The 18142-nt window shown below is 53.3% G+C and overlaps 1 protein-coding gene across 2 annotated transcripts in view; it reads left to right on the top strand.

Moving 5' to 3' along the window:
* ANXA6 (annexin A6) overlaps nucleotides 1–11298 on the top strand; it is a 57123-nt gene extending 45825 nt beyond the window's left edge. The window contains exons 21-26 of one of the 2 annotated variants that reach the window (XM_047770634.1): nucleotides 286–303; nucleotides 1371–1464; nucleotides 2565–2660; nucleotides 6259–6317; nucleotides 7903–8025; nucleotides 10892–11298. In XM_047770634.1, coding sequence (XP_047626590.1) covers nucleotides 286–303; nucleotides 1371–1464; nucleotides 2565–2660; nucleotides 6259–6317; nucleotides 7903–8025; nucleotides 10892–10951 — 450 coding nt within the window. In that variant the 3' untranslated portion in view covers nucleotides 10952–11298. The remainder of the gene's footprint in view (nucleotides 1–285; nucleotides 304–1370; nucleotides 1465–2564; nucleotides 2661–6258; nucleotides 6318–7902; nucleotides 8026–10891) is intronic. The other variant, XM_047770722.1, reaches the window with a different exon arrangement.
* Nucleotides 11299–18142: the final 6844 nt, after the last annotated feature.

The raw sequence follows: 18142 nt of genomic DNA, 5'->3' as shown, positions 1-18142 counted from the left end.
CCCGGAGGAGTCGTCCTAAGTTGCCGGCTGCGAGGGTTCGCATGCCCTGTCTTGTGTCCTGTCCTCCTCTTAAACACTTGCATCACCAATTCCCAGACCTGCCCCCTGTTTGAGCTCCAGCCCAAAAGTCAGGAGAAGGTGTCCCCCGCCCTGAGCCCCATCCCTGCGCCCCATGGTGAGACCTCTGCTCCCCTGAGCCAGACTCCCTCCCTTGCACCCCAGGACCCCCTCTCCAGACCTCCTCTGACCTACCATCCCTCTCTCCCTTCTCCTTCCTGCTCTCAGGTGGCTGCTGAGATCTTGGTGAGTGCCCTGTTCTTCACGCGGACTTTAACGGCCTGGGTGAAGTCTTGAGTCTGGCTGTGCCTCTGGCGGGCTGAGTGGGCAGAGTCAGGCAGTGATGGGGGGTGTGCACCCCAGGTTCTCTCTCTCCCCCATTCTGGGCCTCGAAAGAACCCCACTGGCTAAAACCTGGGCCAGGCAAGTGTTTGCCACATTTCTGCACTCAGCATCCATGTGATTCGTGCTACCTACCACCAGCTGTGAACAGTTTTCTTTACATGGACTCGTTTATTTATCTAGCTATTTTTTGTCTTTTTTTTTTTTTAAGGGCTATACCAGCGGCGTACAGGAGTTCCCAGGCTCGGGGTTGAATTGGAGCCGTAGCTGCCAGCCTGTGCTACAGCCACAGCAACACAGGCACCAAGCCTCATCTGCATCCTAACTGCAGCTCACAGCAACGCCGGATCCTTAACCCACTGAGCGAGGCCAGGGATCGAACCCATGTCCTCACGGATACTAATCAGGTTCATTACTGCTGAGCCACGACGGGAACTTGTACATAGACTCTATTTTAACCCAAAACGTGTTACGTGAAAGGAAATTTAGTGTTGCTGTCAATAGAACTGGTAGCTGGCTGGAAGATCATTGTGGACGCGTGTGTACATGGGTGTGTAAACATACACGTGCCTTTTTGCCACGCTCAGGGAAGCACTGGCTAGATCCCTTCTCCTTGTGTGTGTGCACAGACACACTTTCCCAGTGGGGTTTTCAGAGGGTTTAACGACGGAAGGAGAACTTCCAGTCTCCGTGCCCAGCGCCTGTCTGCCCCTGCCCTGGGCCCAGTTACATGACCCTAAGGTCCCAGGGCACATGCCTGGTGCACAGCTCCTCTGGGTGAGTCTGCAGGGCCCCTGGGAGGGGCAGCGGGGACGTGGAGGCTGGGAAAGCGGCCAGCACTCGCCTCCTTGGGTGGCTGGGCTGGCCTTGCTTCTGACTGCCCTGGGCCCAGGCAGACACGAAAGTGAGTAACAAGCAAGGCTTTTGTGTGTCTTCCCTCCCAAATCCCGGCTGCCACCTGGGCTCTGCAGGAAATAGCAGACACATCCAGTGGAGACAAGACTTCCCTCGAGACGCGTTTCATGACGATCCTGTGCACGCGTAGCTATCAGCACCTCCGGAGAGGTGAGGCCTGACTCCCTCCCCTTTCCCGGGTCTGGCCAAGAGGAGGCCGGCAGGGGAGGATGGTAGCTGATGGGGACTGGGAGCCCCGGATCCAGTCCTGGTCCAGCACTAACGCAGCATTCAGCCTTGGGCCAACTCATTCAAGTGGAATGCCTGGGATAAGGGGTAGCAGCTGGCTTAAGTCCCCAAGGTCCACAAATTAATAGTGGCTGCCTAGCATGCTGTGTTGAGAAGGATTCGAAGGTTCTGTGTCACGAGTCTTTGGTGACCTCTGCCAGGAGCAAGATAGTGAGGGGTGATGATGGCACAAGGACCATGTGCGCATCTTCGAGCCACTGGCTGCCACGTGCACAGGGCACACCTGTATGCGGGTGGCTCTCACATCAAGTGATCTAACACGCCCTCACCGCTGCGACATTGACATTTTAACATGCATGTGCCTGGCACGTTCCAGTAAAATACTTAAGGTGTTTAGCCCAGTGACTAAAAGAACGGACTTGGGAGCCGACTGCCTTGACTCAGATCTCCCGCTCAGCCATTGTGTGACCTTGGGCAAGTTACCAAATGGGCCTTCGTTCCCTGACCTATACATTGGGGACTTCTATTGTGCTTCACATGACTATGGTGAAGCTACAAAAAATAAGTACACAGCAAGTTCTTAGCCCCCTGGCTGGCACCTGTAAGTTGCTCAGTTACGCACACGCGTCTCTATCCTAGCTTGACACAGGAGGAAGGGGAGGCCCAGGAACAGGGCGGGGTTCACTCAAGGTCATTCCCTGAGCTTGGGGCAGAGCCTGGAATAGGACACACGCTCCTTCTGCCACCCCATGGGTTCTGGGAGCTTGTCCGAAGCGCTGCAGTAGCTTCTGACTTGGTAAACGTCTGGCTCCGAACCCAAGGCAGCCTTGAGGTCGGAATGCCCCTCCCACGACAGTCCTGCCCGGTGTGTTTGGGCCCAGGCTGCAGCCACACCTGCTGCCCTTTTCCACTGTCCCAAAGCCCATCCTGTGGGCGGAGCTGGGCGGGTGGGACGGGGTGGTCTTCCCTCCACCTGTGAGTTGAAGCTCATCCCCCACCTCCGGGCCTTCTCTTGGTGACAGTCTTCCAGGAGTTCGTCAAGATGACCAACTACGACGTGGAGCACACCATCAAGAAGGAGATGTCCGGGGACGTCAGAGACGTGTTTGTGGCCATCGGTAACTGGCGGGGACCAAGGGGAAGGGCTGGGGATCGAGAGGGGCCTGGCGGGGGCAAGGCACAGGGACCACGGCCAGAGTCCCTGGGTGGGTGAGGCCTTTGCAGCTTCCTAAGCGGCTCGTCCCGGAAAGTAAACACTGCCACATCCTGGGGTCCCCCAGTGGGTGGTTGGCGGGGGAACACGAGGACTTGTTCCAGGCCACAGGGCAGGATGAGGAGATGGTTTTCTGGGGAGGTGGCCGGGAGGGCTGGGCGGGGGTGCAGTGTTCTGTAGGTCTAGGGTGTACACACACCCACACACACACACACACATTCCTGCCTCCCAGCACCTGCGTCTCTTTGATGACTCTCTTATTGTGTAATTTGAGTTCTTGACTTGGAAAATGTCTTTCCTCTTTAGGATCTCCGTTTCTCTGTGTGAATAGATATGAGCAAGGTCACACTTGTTTTTCGTAGTTTGAGTGATTAACGCTGTCTTATGACACCAAAATGTATTATGTTGATGGACTTTTTAAAAAAAATATCTTACCTGGAGGTATCAGTGGCAGGTTTTCACATAATCACTATCCATTACAAGATGGACTTGATTCAGGGATTTTTCTTTTTGTTTGTTTGTTTGGGGGATTTTTTTGGCCATGCCCTCGCATGCAGAAGTTCTCAGGCCAGACGTCAAACCCATGACACAGAAGTTCCTGTTGTGGCTCAGCGGAAACGAATCCGACTAGGAACCATGAGGTTGCGGGTTCAATCCCTGGCCTCGCTCAGCGGGTTAAGGATCCGATGTTGCCATGAGCTGCGGTGTAGATCGCAGATGCAGCTTGGATCTGGCATTTCTGTGGCTCTGGTGTAGGCTGGCAGCTGTAGCTCTGATTAGACCCCTAGCCTGGGAACCTCCATATGCCACAGGTGCAGCCCTAAAAAACAAAAAAGGCAAAAAATATACAATAAAAATTAAAAAAAAAAACAAACCATGACACAGCAGTAACCAGAGCCACAGCAGTGACACCAGGTCCTTAACCCACTGTGCCGCCAGGGAACTCCTCTGGGACTCTAAATGTGGGGGAAGGGTGTTTTAGAACAGAGGAAGCAGAGGTCTTATTGGTGTGATGGTATTTAACATCCCGTGCATCTTTACCACCTGGGGCCAACCCCTAGGAGGCAGAATAGCCAGTGAATCTAGGTAGAGTTCCTGCCCTGCCACTTAACTAGCTGTACAGTATGTCCTTTGGGGTTTTTTGTCAAGTCCCAAAAAACCCCACGCCTCCGTTTTCCTCCTCTGTGATGGGGACGTTATAATGGTCCCCAGATTCAAGTGAGTTAATTGTAGGTACAGGACTTAGAACATAAGCACACTGGATAAATGTTAGCTTTCAGTGTTATTTCCTGCCATGCCCTGTGTGAAATTAGTCGTGCAGAGCTTTGGTTCCATCTTCACAAGGTGTTTTTCTTGGCTGATTTTACAGAGTGGGATGCTGAGTTTCCGGTTACGTAGCAAAAGTGGAGGCAGGACTCCCCGTAGAAAATGCCTGAGCCCAAATCTCATGCTTCTGTTAATCATCAGAGTAATTAGTCTCTGGAGACAGCTTCTGATCTTGCCCTCTTGGTGTTCCTCTCTCCTCCCCCCGCCCCCAGAACGTGTGTATACGTGCCTGCACCTGAATGGATGCTCACGTGTGCACGTGCACAAACACACACACACGCACACCACTCCACCTCCCTCCATCATGTAGCAGGCCTCAGGGTCCTCTGAAACAGAGGGGCGGGCTTCGGGTGCTAGGGAGAGCTTTTGGGCTTGGTTGCAGCGCAGAGGGAAACTTTTGCCCAGTCTTCTCTTTAACGACACTGACTGAGCCCCAGACTTGAAGTCAGGGGCAGGCTCCTTGGAGAACGTGACACGACTGGGGATGTGGATTTTGGGAGGTAAAGTAGTGGAGGGCAGACAGGAAACTTCTTAGTGGAGAACAAAGGCACAAAGGAATTCATAGAGTGTTCTGGAAAATGCCAAAACAGGCAGTGAGAGAGGGAGGCAGAAGCTTTGATTTTCAGGCCAGAGTGCTGAGGGTTTGTTTTGGGGGTAAGGAGCTGGCAAGGTGGGTGCATGGTGTGATCTTTCCCACCAGGGAGGGACGTGCCCACCTCCTGCGTGACTGTGCCCTGGGGATGTGCAAAGCCAGCCTCTTACTCCCTGCCCCCCTTAAAGGGGCGCCTTCATAGCCAGCGTCATTCCAGCTTTCTGGTCCTAGCGTCTGGTTCCTCCTTAAGCTGCCTGACACACTCCCCCCCAGCGTGAGCTGTGGAATCTTGGAATCCAGCAGCTGTTCAGGGTTTGAGACCCCCCCCAGGTCTTGAGAAAGGGCCAGGGTTGTTGCAGCCAGGCAGGCATTATCTGGGGCGGGGGTGGTTGCACAGCAGGCAAGGCAAGAGTATGCAGATTCTGGGGCAACACCCAGCCCCAAGGATTGGCACAGTGCCGAAAATTGGAGTATGTCTCTGTCAGAAGTTGTTAGACATCAGACTGCACCAACGTGAGGCTGACCAGCCATCAGGGTTTGTGCTAAAACCATGACTGTCCCCGCCAGTGGGATGCCTTGGTCACCCACCTTCAGAGTCCCAGACTCAGCACATCTGGATTTGGACACGAGTATTTGCTCTCTCCCAAGTTCCCACACAGTGCTAATGCCTTCCAGGAACTAGACTTTGAGAACACCTGCTCAAGCTCCCCCTGTGGCACAGTGGGTTAAGAATCTGGCTGCAGTGGCTTGCGTTGCTATGTAAGTGCTGGTTTGAACCCCAGTCCCAGTGCAGTGGGTTAAAGGATCCAGTGTTGCTACAGCTGTGATTCAATCCCTGGCCCAGAAATTTATATTTGCCTTGTGTACAGCCATCCAAAAAAAAAAAAATCCAAATGGGGAGAACACTTGCTCAAAATACTTCTTTTTTGCCTTTTCTAGGGCCACTCCCTCGGCATATGGAGGCTCCCAGGCTAGGGGTCCAATTGGAGCTGTAGCCACCGGTCTATGCCAGAGCCACAGCAGCACGGGATTCGAGCCGAATCTGCGACCTACACCACAGCTCACAGCAACACCGGATCCTTAACCCACTGAGCAAGGCCAGGGATTGAACCCGCAACCTCATGGTTCCTAGTCGGATTCGTTAACCACTGCACCACGACAGGAACTCCTCGAAATATTTCTTGAATCTGAGTGTCTAGAGTGGCACCTAAGACCCGAGTGTTAAACAAGTTCTCCTTTGATTCTGCTGCCCTTAGACGTGTGAGGTCCTGGGCCTTGGCGTCACAAGCGGTTTCTTGCCTCTGCATCCTCTGCTGGCCTTGGTTAGCTGCCAGCACCTTAGCAGCAAGTGAGGTGCAACTTAGTGAGATTAGGCTTTGGGATGGGACTGAGGACGTGGCATCAGGAAGTGGGAGCAACGGTGTCAGGCCCTGGGTTCTGACCTTGGGGTCGACAGTGACCCCGGGCCCAGGTTGTGGGGAAAAGAGATGCTACTTCTGGAGCAGTGACAACTGCCACCCACAGTCTGGGCCCACTTCCTCTGACCAAGTGCCCTGCATCTCTCCCCCTCTCTCCTCCCTACCAGTTCAAAGTGTCAAGAACAAGCCTCTCTTCTTTGCCGACAAACTTTACAAATCCATGAAGGTAAGAAAACTTGCTTGGCTGTTCCTTACCCTTCGAGCGCTTCTGCCCCTATAAACACAGATGGGGAGTTCCTGTCGAGGCACAGCAGAAACAAATCCCACTGGGAACCATGAGGTTGCGGGTTCAATCCCTGGCCTCACTCAGTGGGTTAAGGATCCGGCGTTGCCGTGAGCTGTGGTGTAGGTCACAGAGGCGGCTTGGATCCTGCATTGCTGTGGCTGTGGTGTAGGCCGGCAGCTGTAGCTCTGCTTAGACCCCTAACCCAGGAGCATCCATATGTCGAGGGTGCAGCCCTGAAAGGACAAAAAAAAAAAAAAGAAACCCACAGATGGGCACCATTCCCCAGATCAGGAGCTGTGGCTGTTTCCACCCATTTGATATGTATCAATGTCTGGCTCTGGGGTAGTAGTTTTCAATGATGGTGTTCAGACACGTTGTGGTTGCCACAACCTGGGGGGCGTGGCTGCTGGCATCTGGTGGGTAGAGAGCAGAGATGCTGCTGAACTTCTTACAACACAAAGGACAGACCCCCAGGACAGACCCCCACAACTACGGATGCTCTGGCTCAGATGCCGTGGTTGAGAAACTTGTTCTGGGGACACAGGGCTGAGCAGGACAGTCGCTGCCCCCCTGGAGCGCCCCTCCTAGCAGGGGACCCAGTGTCTCTGATGACAAATGATCACAAAAGGAAGCAAGCTTAGCTCTGGGACGAGCCCTCGCTTCTGAAAACGCAGGCTACTCGGGCCACCCTCTGAGCCCAGCAAGCAGCGTCCCAGCAGCTGACAGCCCGGGCGGGGGGCTTCGGTGGGAGCCAGCCTGAGACCCCTGTCAGCCGGTCAGGAGAACCATCCCTTGAGCCCTCACCATGGACCAGCTCTGACTCGGAGCTGGTATTCTGAGCTCCCTGGAGGCAGAGGCGGCCCCGCGGCTGCCCATGTATTCTCGGTGCTGCGTCTGCTCCTCCGACCCCCGTGTATTAGTTTCCGGGGGCTGCTGCCACAAGTTACCACAAATCGGGTGACCACAGAAATGTATTCTCTCCTGGTTCCAGAGGCCAGAAATTCAAGCCAAAGGGGTCCACAGCATTGGTTTTCTGGAGGAACCCCTGTGCCTCTCTCCCAGATCTGGGCAGCTGCTGGGAGCTGGTGTTTCTGGGCCTGTGGGCGAAGTCCCTCCAGCCTCTGCCGTTATCTTCCCACAGCTTTGGTGGGTCTGTCTCTGTGTCCCCTTCCTGTAAGGACACCGGTTATTGGATCTAGGGCTCACTCTCGTCATCCCGACTCATGACCTGTGCAAAAACCCTGTCTCCAAATGAAGTCCCACTGTCAGGTTCCAGGCACACATGGATTTGGGGGGCACACCATTCAACTCCTCCTGGCTTTTGTTGCCTCTCTCTGGCCAGTCCTCGGTCCCGGGGGCAGGGTGGAGGGCGCAGTCAGGACTGTTTGTGGAAGTCAGAGGAGGATGCTCCCCCGCCCGCCGCCGGAGGGAGGCGAGAGACGTAGGAACACCCATGAGCTGCTGCCTGACTTAACCCCGTTCCTCCTCCTCCTGCCCTGTGCCCCCCCTCCCCTGGCTCTGCCAGGGCGCTGGCACGGACGAGAAGACCCTCACCAGGATCATGATCTCCCGGAGTGAGATTGACCTGCTCAACATCCGGAGGGAGTTCATTGAGAAATACGACAAGTCTCTCCACCAAGCCATTGAGGTAAGGGGCGGGGCTAGGGGGTCGGTGGGGACAGGGTGGGTGTCAGATCCCTGAATATAGGCGAGAGGTCCTTTTCAGCCCCAAACCGTCACCTCTGAGAACAGCTAGGACGTGGCCGAGTGAGCAGAGACCTGCCTCACTGTTTACACCAAAATAAATGCCAGATAGATCAAAGGCGTATAATTAAAGATTTCCAAATAAAACGGGAGCCTTTTTGGCTGTTCCCATGGAGTGCCCAGGCTGGGGACTGAACCCTCGCCACAGCAGTGACCTGAGCCACTGCAATGGCAACACTAGATCCTTAACTGACTGAGCCACATGGAAACTCCTTGTTTCTGCTCTTAAAAGCCATTTTATTACCGTATCATTTACATAGCATAAAATCCACTTATTTCAAGGGTATAAGTCAGTAATTTTGAGCCAGTTTAATGAGTGGTACCAGCCATCACCACACTCCAGTGTTATAACTCTGTCATCACCCTTGTGATAATGGGTAAGCCTTGTACCTCATTACCTATTTCTTCCAGCCCTAGGCAATCTTCAAGTGACTTTCTGATCTGTAGATTTGCCCTTTCTGATTATTTTGTATAAATGCAATCAAGTAATATGTGATCTTCTGTGCCTTTTCTCTTTTTCTTTATTTCTTTTCTTTTTTGGTCTTTTTAGGGCCGTACCTGCGCCATATGGAGGTTCCCAGGCTAGGGGTCGAATCAGAGCTGCAGCTGCCGGCCTATGCCACAGCCACAGCAACACCAGATCCGAGCTGCATCTGTGACCTACACAGCTCACGGCAATGCCGGATCCTTAACCCATTGAGTGAGGCCAGGGATCGAACCTGCATTCATAGATACTAGTCAGGTTCGTTAACTGCTATGCCATGAAGGCAACTCCCTTTTTTCTTTAAAAATCCCATTTCTTTGACTTTGAGACTGGCCAAGATCTTAAAGTATGAAGCTGCATTTGTGACAAGACTGTGGGAACTCTTCGAAGGCAGTCTCACGCAGAGGTGTAAATTGGTAGCACTCTTTCTTATTTTTTCTTTTTCCCAGCTTTATTGAGAAATGATGGACATGTATATCGCACTATGTAAGATGTACGGCATGATGATTTGACTTATATACATGGTGCAGTAATTGCCACAGTAAGTTTAGTGGCCATCCATCATCTCACAGAGATATAAAATTAAAAGAGAAAAACACTTGCGTGTGATGAGAACTCTTAGGATACACTCTCCGTACTTTTATATGTAACATACAGCACTGTTAATTTCATTTAGCATGTTGCACATTACATATATAGAATTATTAATCTTATAACTGGGAGTTTGTATTTTTTTTTAAATTTTGTCTCTTTAGGGCCACACTTGCGGCATATGGAGGTTCCCAGGCTAGGGGTCGAATCGGAATTACAGCTGTCAGCCTACGCCACAGCAACGCCAAATTCAAGCCGCGTCTGCAGCCTACACCACAGCTCAGAGCAACGCTGGATCCTTAACCCACTGGGTGAGGCCAGGGATCGAACCAGCATCCTCACAGTTCCTAGTCGGATTCATTTCCGCTGTACCATGAGAGGAACTCCTCTCGTCTATTGCTTTCCTCCCTCTACTCTGCTGTCCTCTGGCAACCACCTGTTGGCTCTCTGCATCTATAACTCTGTTTCTTTTTGTTGCATTTGTTCATTTATTTTGTTTGTTAGATTCCTCATATAGGTGAAACTCTACAGTATTTGTCTTTCTCTGACTTTTTTCACTTAGCATAGTACCCTCTAGGTTTAAAGGGTAGCTTAGTAGTTTCAGAGTTTTAAATGCATAAATTTTGGACTTGATTCTCCTTGTAGGAATTTATCCTATAGACATAGCCAGCTGGCAGAGAACATTTATGCCAGCATTTCTTAGAGTCTCAAAAGATTGGGAGACCTTCCTACAGAGCTCGTTAAATAAAGTATGGTACATCCATATGATGGAGTACAGTATAGCCATGAAAAAGTTTGAGGAGGCTCTTTGGGCTGATCTGTCTAAATAAAAAATTATGGTCCAGAACAAGGGAGTTCCCGCTGTAGTACAGTGGGCTAAGGATCTGATGTTGTCTCTGCAGTGGAGCGGGTTTGATTCTCGGCCCTGCACAGTAGGCTAAGCATCTGGCATTGCTGCAGCTGTGGCATAGGTGGCAGCTCTGGCTCGGATTTGATCCCTGGCTCGAGAACTTTCACATGCCACAGGTGCAGGCCAAAGAAAAAAAGAAAAAAAAAATTACAAAGACAAAAATAATATGGTACAGATGACAGGAGCCCCTCTAAAAGGAGGGAGCTCTGCCTTGCCACCCCGCCCCCAGCCCTGTTGTGTGGCAGATATTATGATGTGTCATACACCCAGTCATGTTCACATTAAATTCCTGCAAGGGCGTGGTACCCAGTCAGTGCTTGATAATGTTTATTCAAATAAGGAATCCCTAACACAGGTGTTCATGGCTGTGGGGCAGCGTATCAGCAGAGCGACAGGCTGCTAAGGGAGGAGGCAAGAGCAGAGGGCAGGAACGCTGTGCCCAGGACAGGGGCGACCGATGGCAGGGTCGCCCTTGATGGATTGGGGGCCGACGCGGAGGGTGTGATGGACGGAGGAAGGCTAAGCATACAGGTGGAGAGATGACCAGGATGCTTTGCGGAAGGAAGTGGAGAGATGATGCCACGTAGCTTCACGAGGGTCAGACCACCCAAGGCCTTGAAGCCAGGCTGAGCGCTCAGACGTTTTCCCAAGGAGAGTGGGCCCACAGGAGGGACACTCCCAGGCCATCGGCAGCTGGGGGCAGGGGACATTGAGGCCATCGGAGCCGTTTCACTCACTCTGCTCTTCTCCCTCTGTCCCTGCCAGGGCGACACCTCCGGGCACTTCATGAAGGCCCTGCTGGCCATCTGCGGAGGTGAGGACTAGGACCAGCAGCGCTGGCGGGCACCTCTGCCAAGAAGGGGTCAGCCACACACTCGCCTGATGACCCAGCCTGATGCTCCAGCTCCAGAGACTAAGCGTGGGGGGAGGGGTCAGGGTGGGCTCTTATCTTCGGCTGGGGTTCAGGAAAGGCTCCCACTCCCACGATCCCCAGAGGGCCCGGCATGGTCACTCCTGCTCACGTCTGAGCGACGAAAGAACCATAGCCATTGATCCTGTCCCCTCCCATCTGCCCCCCCCTCACGCCTTCCCAGCTTCCGCCCCTTGTCACAGCCTCTGCCCTGGTTTGGGCTTTGTCGAAGCCAAAAACATACTGAGCCTCTGTCTGTGAAGCGAGTGATGCGTGTGCTTTGCCTGGTGAGGTGGGGTGGCAGGTGCCAGTTCTGGGGGAGGGAGGGAAGGAAGGAGAATTGGCGTCCAGCCAAATGACAGTCCCCCCACCGTGTCACCCCCCGACCACCGCTGATTAGAGCTCTGAACCAGGAGCCCCAATACCTGGGTTCACATTTGCATCTGCCACGTGTTTTCTTTGTGACCCCAGGCCGATCTCTTTCCTTCCCTGAGTCTCTATTTTCTTCTCCACAAAACGAGAGAGCGCGATGAAAAGACCCTGCCTTTTCCTCTAACAGTGACGTTCTAGGTTGTGCCTCCAAATCACTCCCTTTTCACTTCTCTCTTTATTTTTTTCATTATTTATTTACTCAGGGTTTTTTTAGGGCCGCACCTGTAGCATATGGAGGTTCCCAGGCCAGGGGTCGAATCGGAGCTATACCTGCTGGCCTGCGCCGCAGCCACAACAATGCCAGATCCAAGCTACGTCTGCAACCTACACCACAGCTCACAGCAACGCCCGATTCTTAAGATTCTTAACCCACTGAGCGAGGCCGGGGATCAAACCTATGTCCTCATGGGTATTAGTCAGATTCGTTTCCCCTGAGCCACGATGGGAACTCCATGCACTTCTCTCTTTAAATAGTGAGAGACATCCAGACCCATGAACACATTTCCAAGAGGGATCTGTGGTTTTGACCGAGAACCTGCAGCCTGGATTGTCCTCAGTAGAGCCGAGGTGTTAACCTGCCCAGGAGTGAATTCCCCTGGGAATCCTGCAGGAGGGTCTGAGCTTGGGTCTAGCCTGGGACGTGGCCAGCCCACTCTGGGTCTCAGGTCCCCTCTCCGCCCCCTGCTGCATAGACATTTCTCTGTGCACCCTTCATTCATTTCAGCCGAGCCCAGACTTCCTCTTGAACTCTTCAGGGGCCCCAGATTCAGTCGTGATCTGGGGAAGCCCGTGGAGAGTCTCCACTTGGTGATGATCAGTGATTAGCAGCAGGTCAGTTGCAGCTTGTGTGTCTCCCTCGCCCCAAGCTCTGCTCCTGCTTGGAGATCTCAAGTTAGGCAGCGACCAGAGCATGCTGGCTGGAGGGCTTTGCTCCCTGTCCCGGCTGGCCTGTCCTTTCCAGTCGTTCAGCATGCTTAGTGTAACTGCTGGGCTGGGAACGGGGCTGGGTCCGTTCTGGTGTGATCTGCCCCGGCCGGGCCTCACAGTCTCCGTTTGTACAGTGAGGGGTTGGACCTCACTGTTTGAAAAAACCCTGTCTTCATCTCTGGTGTAACGAATCCGCAAGTAAGACAGTTACCTTGAGCCTTCCCCACTTCCTTCCCTCCAGCAGGCTGAGCCCAGACCCCGTGAAGGTCAGCTGACAGCTTGTTTGAGTCTTGCCCAACTTAATTTAACTGTTACCAAAGAGAAACTAGCAATGCTTCAGAGCCTGGGGTCAGACCTTTGCTGCTAACTGCCCGTGAGCATGCCCTCTCTGAGCTCCCGGGTCAGCCAGGGCCCTGTTCCCCTGTGGCACAGCCTCTGCAGAGTCAATGAGATGATTCAGGGAAGTGCCAGGCAGGCACCTGCTCAGCTCTGAAGCAGCTGTCGGCACCACCTGCCCTGAGCCAGGCCCCATTGTAGGAGTGGGAAGGTAGCTCCTAAGATATTTTCTTGAGCTTTGTTTTCAAGACATCCTTAGCCACGGATCACAGAGGCATCCAAAGACAAATATGAAAGTGCCTTTAAAAACATGCACTAAGCAGGGAGTTCCCATCACGGCTCAGCGGTTAACGAACTAGCATCCATGAGAACTCAGGTTTGATCTCTGGCCTCACTCAGTGGGTTAATGATCTGGCATTGCTGTGGGCTGTGGGGTAGGTTGCAGACACAGCTTGGATCCTGCATTGTTATGGCTGTGGTGTAGACCAGCAGCGACAGCTCCGATTGAACCCCTGGCCTGGGAACCTCCATGTGCCGCGGGGGCAGCCCTAAAAAGGCCAAAAAAAAAAAAAATGCACTAAGGGGGAGAAAATGCTCAGAGGTGGAAAGGAAAGAGCAATGGAATCTGAGGGATAGTATGGGATGGACCCATGAAGCCAAGGGGAACTCACATGTGGAGAAAACCAGGAATTTCTAGAATTCCTGGAAACAGAAAGGAAGCTAGCTCCATGTACCTTCTAGCACAGGGAGCGCTCACCCTGTACCAGACACCCTGCTAATCCCTCAGCCTATAGTTTTCACTTACATTTCAGTCAAGGTGTGTTACGATCTGGAATTGGTCAGGAGGAGGAGGAAGAGGAGATTGGAAATGGGAGTCTGCATCCAATGAGAGAGGACCCTGTGCGTCTAAGAGTTTTATCTTATGACTCCGGGGGCGCCTTTGGAGGTTCTTGGGTGGGGAGGGCAAGCGCAAACTCTGCATTTAAGGAGAGCCTGGCAAGGAAGGGCGGCCCCTTGGGAGGCTATTACAACAATCCTGGTTAAGTCCCACGTGCCTGCAGAGCAAACCACGTTCTCTTCTAGGAGCTGAGGCAGAGGAGGGAGTAGCCACCAAGGTACCTCATTCATCCATCCCTCCATCCCTCCACCCTTCCCTCCACTCACGCAGCTTAGGCACGGAATGCCTCTTGTGTGCCACGCCGAGTGCTAGATGCTAAAGATCTCAACAGACGGTCGTGGTCCTAAACCTTAAGAGCTCCCCTGGGTCTGTCCCTCCTGCCCAGCTCTCTCCAGAAACCTCATGGTAAACAACACTGGAGATGGTTTCTGTGGCCAAAGTTCAGCAGAGAAGAAGTGGTTGGGACGAAATTAAAAGGAAAAGGAAAGAGAAAGCAGAAGCCCAGACCACTGCTGTCTCCCAGCAGGAGACCAGGTCGGTGACGATGCTCTGAGAGTGCAGGGAGCCCTCCGAAATGCCCAGCGCCCTCTCGACAGACAACTGTCCCTTCACAGAGAGGAAGCGACTGGCTCCGAGTCACATAGCCTTTCAGTGGCAGACGGAATTGGAACCCTGCGGCCCTGACCCTGGTCCAGTGCTTTTTATTTATTTTTTTTATTTTTTATTATTTTTTTGTTGTCTTTTTGCCTTTTCTAGGGCCACTTCCTTGGCATGTGGAGGTTCCCAGGCTAGGGGTCTAATCAGAGTTGTAGCCGCCAGCCTCCACCAGAGCCACGTCTGCAACCTACCCCACAGCTCACGGCAACGCCGATCCTTAACCCACTGAGCAAGGCCAGGGATCAAACCCGCAACCTCATGGTTCCTAGTCGGATTCGTTGACCACTGTGCCACGATGGGAACTCCCCAGTGCTTTTTATAAACACCCTGTATGTCCGTCTACTTTCTTCCATCCTCTCCCTGAGGGGGCTTCTGCCCCTCCTGCCCTGAGTGGGGGCTTTTCCCTCGGGGCCAATGCTTCTCAGTAGCTGTGGACTGGGAGGCCCCCCACCTTGGTCTTGGAGGCCGTGAGAGGCCTAAAGGAAGGGGTTGAGTGGGAGGAGGTTTCTCTTTTCACCTGAGCAGAGAGGGACGATCTGGGAATTGCCACATTTCCTGCTGTTGGAGAGCATTGTGGGAACCATAGGCTATTGAAAGCACCCTGACTTTTTTTCTTTTTTTTTTTTTTGGTCTTTTTAGGGCCGCACCCACCCACAGCATCTGGAGATTCCCAGGCTAGTGGTCGAATCGGAGCTGTAGCCGCCGGCCTACACCACGGCCACAGCAACGCCAGGTCCAAGCCATGTCTTCAACCTACACCACAGCTCAGGGCAATGCTGGATCTTTAACCCACTGAGCAAGGCCGGGGATTGAACCTGCAACCCCATGGCTCCTAGGTGGATCCATTTCCACAGCACCATGACGAGAGCTCCCGAAGACACCCTGATTTTTTGCTGTGACCCAGCTTTTCTGAGAGCCGTGGGTCACCACGGCCAGAGTGACCCCACAGAAGAAACTACCCCCCCCCCAGGAATGCTCCTCCACCCTAGTGCAGGCCTGAGCCCCTCATTCTACTCCGAGGACCTGGTCCCAGTGGTGACACAAACTGCCTAAAAATAGAGGCAGCACCTCATGGGTTGACCAAGCTGGAAATGGTCTCAGAGATTGATCCAAACCAACCCTCTTATTTCCCAAGTTGGGAAGATGAGACCCGCAGAGCAGGCTGGTGGCCCTGTGTGAGTCAGGGCCAGGTCTGCCACTAGCACCCGGGGCTCTGCTCTCTCGGCTGACGCAACCTCCTCTCCCTCCTGATGGTGGAGCTGAGGATGGGTGGGAGCAGTGACACATTGCCCAACCCAAATTTCAGAACCCAGAGCGGGAAATCAGGGCTCTAACGCCTCTCCGCTGCCTCCAGACCTCAGGTTTCCCAAGACAGACTTCCCCACTTCACAGCTGCAGTTCTGGTTTTCTCCCGCAGCCCTCTCTGCTCAGGTTTTGTTTTGTTTTGTTTTTTGCCATTTCTAGGACCACTTCTGCAGCATATGGAGGCTCCCAGGCTAGGGGTGGAGTTGGAGCTGTAGCCACTGGCCTACACCACAGCCACAGCAACACCAGATCCGAGCTGCGTCTGCAACCTACACCACAGCTCACGACAATGCCAGATCCTTAACCCACTGAGTGAGGCCAGGGGTCGAACCAGCATCCTCATGGTTCCTAGTCGGATTTGTTAACCACTGAGCCACGATGGGAATTCCTCTGCTCAGTATTTAGATCTAAGGATGGCCAGCCAGCTACTGAGAAGTACCTAAGTCACCTGGCCTCTCTGTGCCTTGATGTCCTCACCTGTAAAATGGGAATGACAAAGGTTTCTCTCTCACCGGGATGTGGTGAAGATGAAAGAAGGCGATACATGGCTATCTCTGAGCACGCGGCGCAGGACACAGCAAGGACTCAATACATGGCAGCTCTTTGTATTAATAAATAGGCTGGATTCCATTTGAGAGCAGAGAATGACTTAGAATGGGGGGGGGCTCTTTTAGGAGCCTCTGATAAACTGAGTCTCTACGACTGCACTCCTTTATCTCAGAGAGCTAATGGGGGAGAAATATAAAAAAAATTCAGCCAAGCCCAGGGCAGCAAGGGGTTCCAAGTGCAGAGGCCACAGGTCAACCACAGAGAGGCCTGGAAAAGACTTCCTGGAAAGGAGGCATGTGAGACACCTCAAAAGATGGGTTAGATTCGCTCTCAATAGTCAAAGGTATGGAAGCAGGGACAGAGTACCAGGCAGGGACAACTTGAGCAACGGTGCAGAGGTGTGGGGGAGTTCCCGTCGTGGTGCAGCGGAAACGACTCCGACTAGGAACCATGAGGTTGCGAGTTCGATTCCTTGGCCTCGCTCAGTGGGTTAAGGATCTGGCATTGTCGTGAGCTGTGGTGTAGGTCGAAGATGCAGCTCAGATCCTGTGTGGCTGTGGCTGTGGTGTAGGCCAGCAGCTGTAGCTCTGATTCGACCCCTAGCCTGGGAACCTCCATACACCGTGGGTGCAGCCCTAAAAAAGTAAAATAAATAAATAGAGGTGCAGAGGTGGGAAGGGGAGGCAGTGATAGGAGTAGTATAACCAGAGGTGTCCTTTGGAAAGCCATCTTTGGGGCCTTGTGTGGAGGAGAGCAGCCCAGCGGCTGGGAGACCATTAGACAAGCTCACAGTTATCCCTGGATCTGGATCTGGGATATGTAAGCCGGGGGAGGAGAGGTGGAGAAAAGAGAAGAAAGACACAGAGGGAAGCCAGAAACCAAGGGAACAGCCCGACCTGCTGTGGGGAACAAGAGAGGGAGGCCGCGGTGAAGCCAGGGCTTATCACCTGGGAACCCAGAGGCAGGAAGAGGCCAAGGCCAAGGGACATCTCCTGGCCCTCTGCTCAGTTAGGTGACCACTGAGCAGACCCTTCCCCCAGCCCAGCTGCTGTAGCAGTTCACAGAACATGCGTTTCCTTCTGTGGGATGGTCCCACCCTTCCTCCCAGCCACCACCACCTGCTTACTGCAGCCACATCCCTCTTGTGGCTTTCCCCGTTGGGATGGCCATGGACCTTGACCTGGATATGGCCATGGGTGGGGATGGGAGGGCCTGATAGGAGAGCAGAGCCGGTTGGGGGATGGCACGGAGATCCCCATGTCCACTTTCCCACACATCTGGTATCCGTTCCAAGCCCGTAAGTGCTACGTACCACACACACACACACACACACACACAATTCCAAATCACAGAGACCCACACGCTCTCTACCCAGAATCAGAAATATACATACACGTTGTTGCCCCCAGAGAGAAAAAAGATCAGGCCTCAAACACACAGCAGGTCACCCACAGAAAGACAGACATTGCTGTTCACGGATGCTGGCCACACAGGAAGGGCCTCACGCAGGTACCCAAGCTTGTTTTTCACACCCACTCGCTGGGGCACGTGTGAGCTCACGCTCTTCTTGGCACACGGCCTTGGTACACAGCATGTGACTCCGGGCCCTGTGACCTGCCTGTTCCGTACATATCCTTCTTTGATAGGAGGGCAAACAGCCAGACTGTCTGGAGGCTGGTCCTTGGGTCTAACTGCCCCGACTTGAGCTCTGGGGAGGCAAGGCCAGCTCCATGGAGGGGTGGATCAGCCTTGCACTGGAGCAGAAGCCCTGGGGCAGGTCTCCTGGGGGTCATGAGGCTCAAGGTGAGTGAAATGTAAAGATACAGGAGAGAGAGAGAGTTTGTTTTGTTTTGTTTTGTTTCCTTTGAAAGACTCCATTCTGTTCTGCTCGCTTGTCTTGGGGTCGTCTAGTAGCTGGCAGTGAAAGGGTTAACAGCATCAGCTGCTGCCCCCTCACCTCCGAGTTGGGCCTGGGAAAACCTGAGCCCTGGGGGTTGCCCCG

The sequence above is a fragment of the Phacochoerus africanus genome, chromosome 1, assembly GCF_016906955.1.
Source record: "Phacochoerus africanus isolate WHEZ1 chromosome 1, ROS_Pafr_v1, whole genome shotgun sequence".
In the NCBI taxonomy this organism is placed as follows: Eukaryota; Metazoa; Chordata; class Mammalia; order Artiodactyla; family Suidae; genus Phacochoerus; species Phacochoerus africanus.
This window is presented reverse-complemented; position numbering and strand designations above follow the sequence as displayed.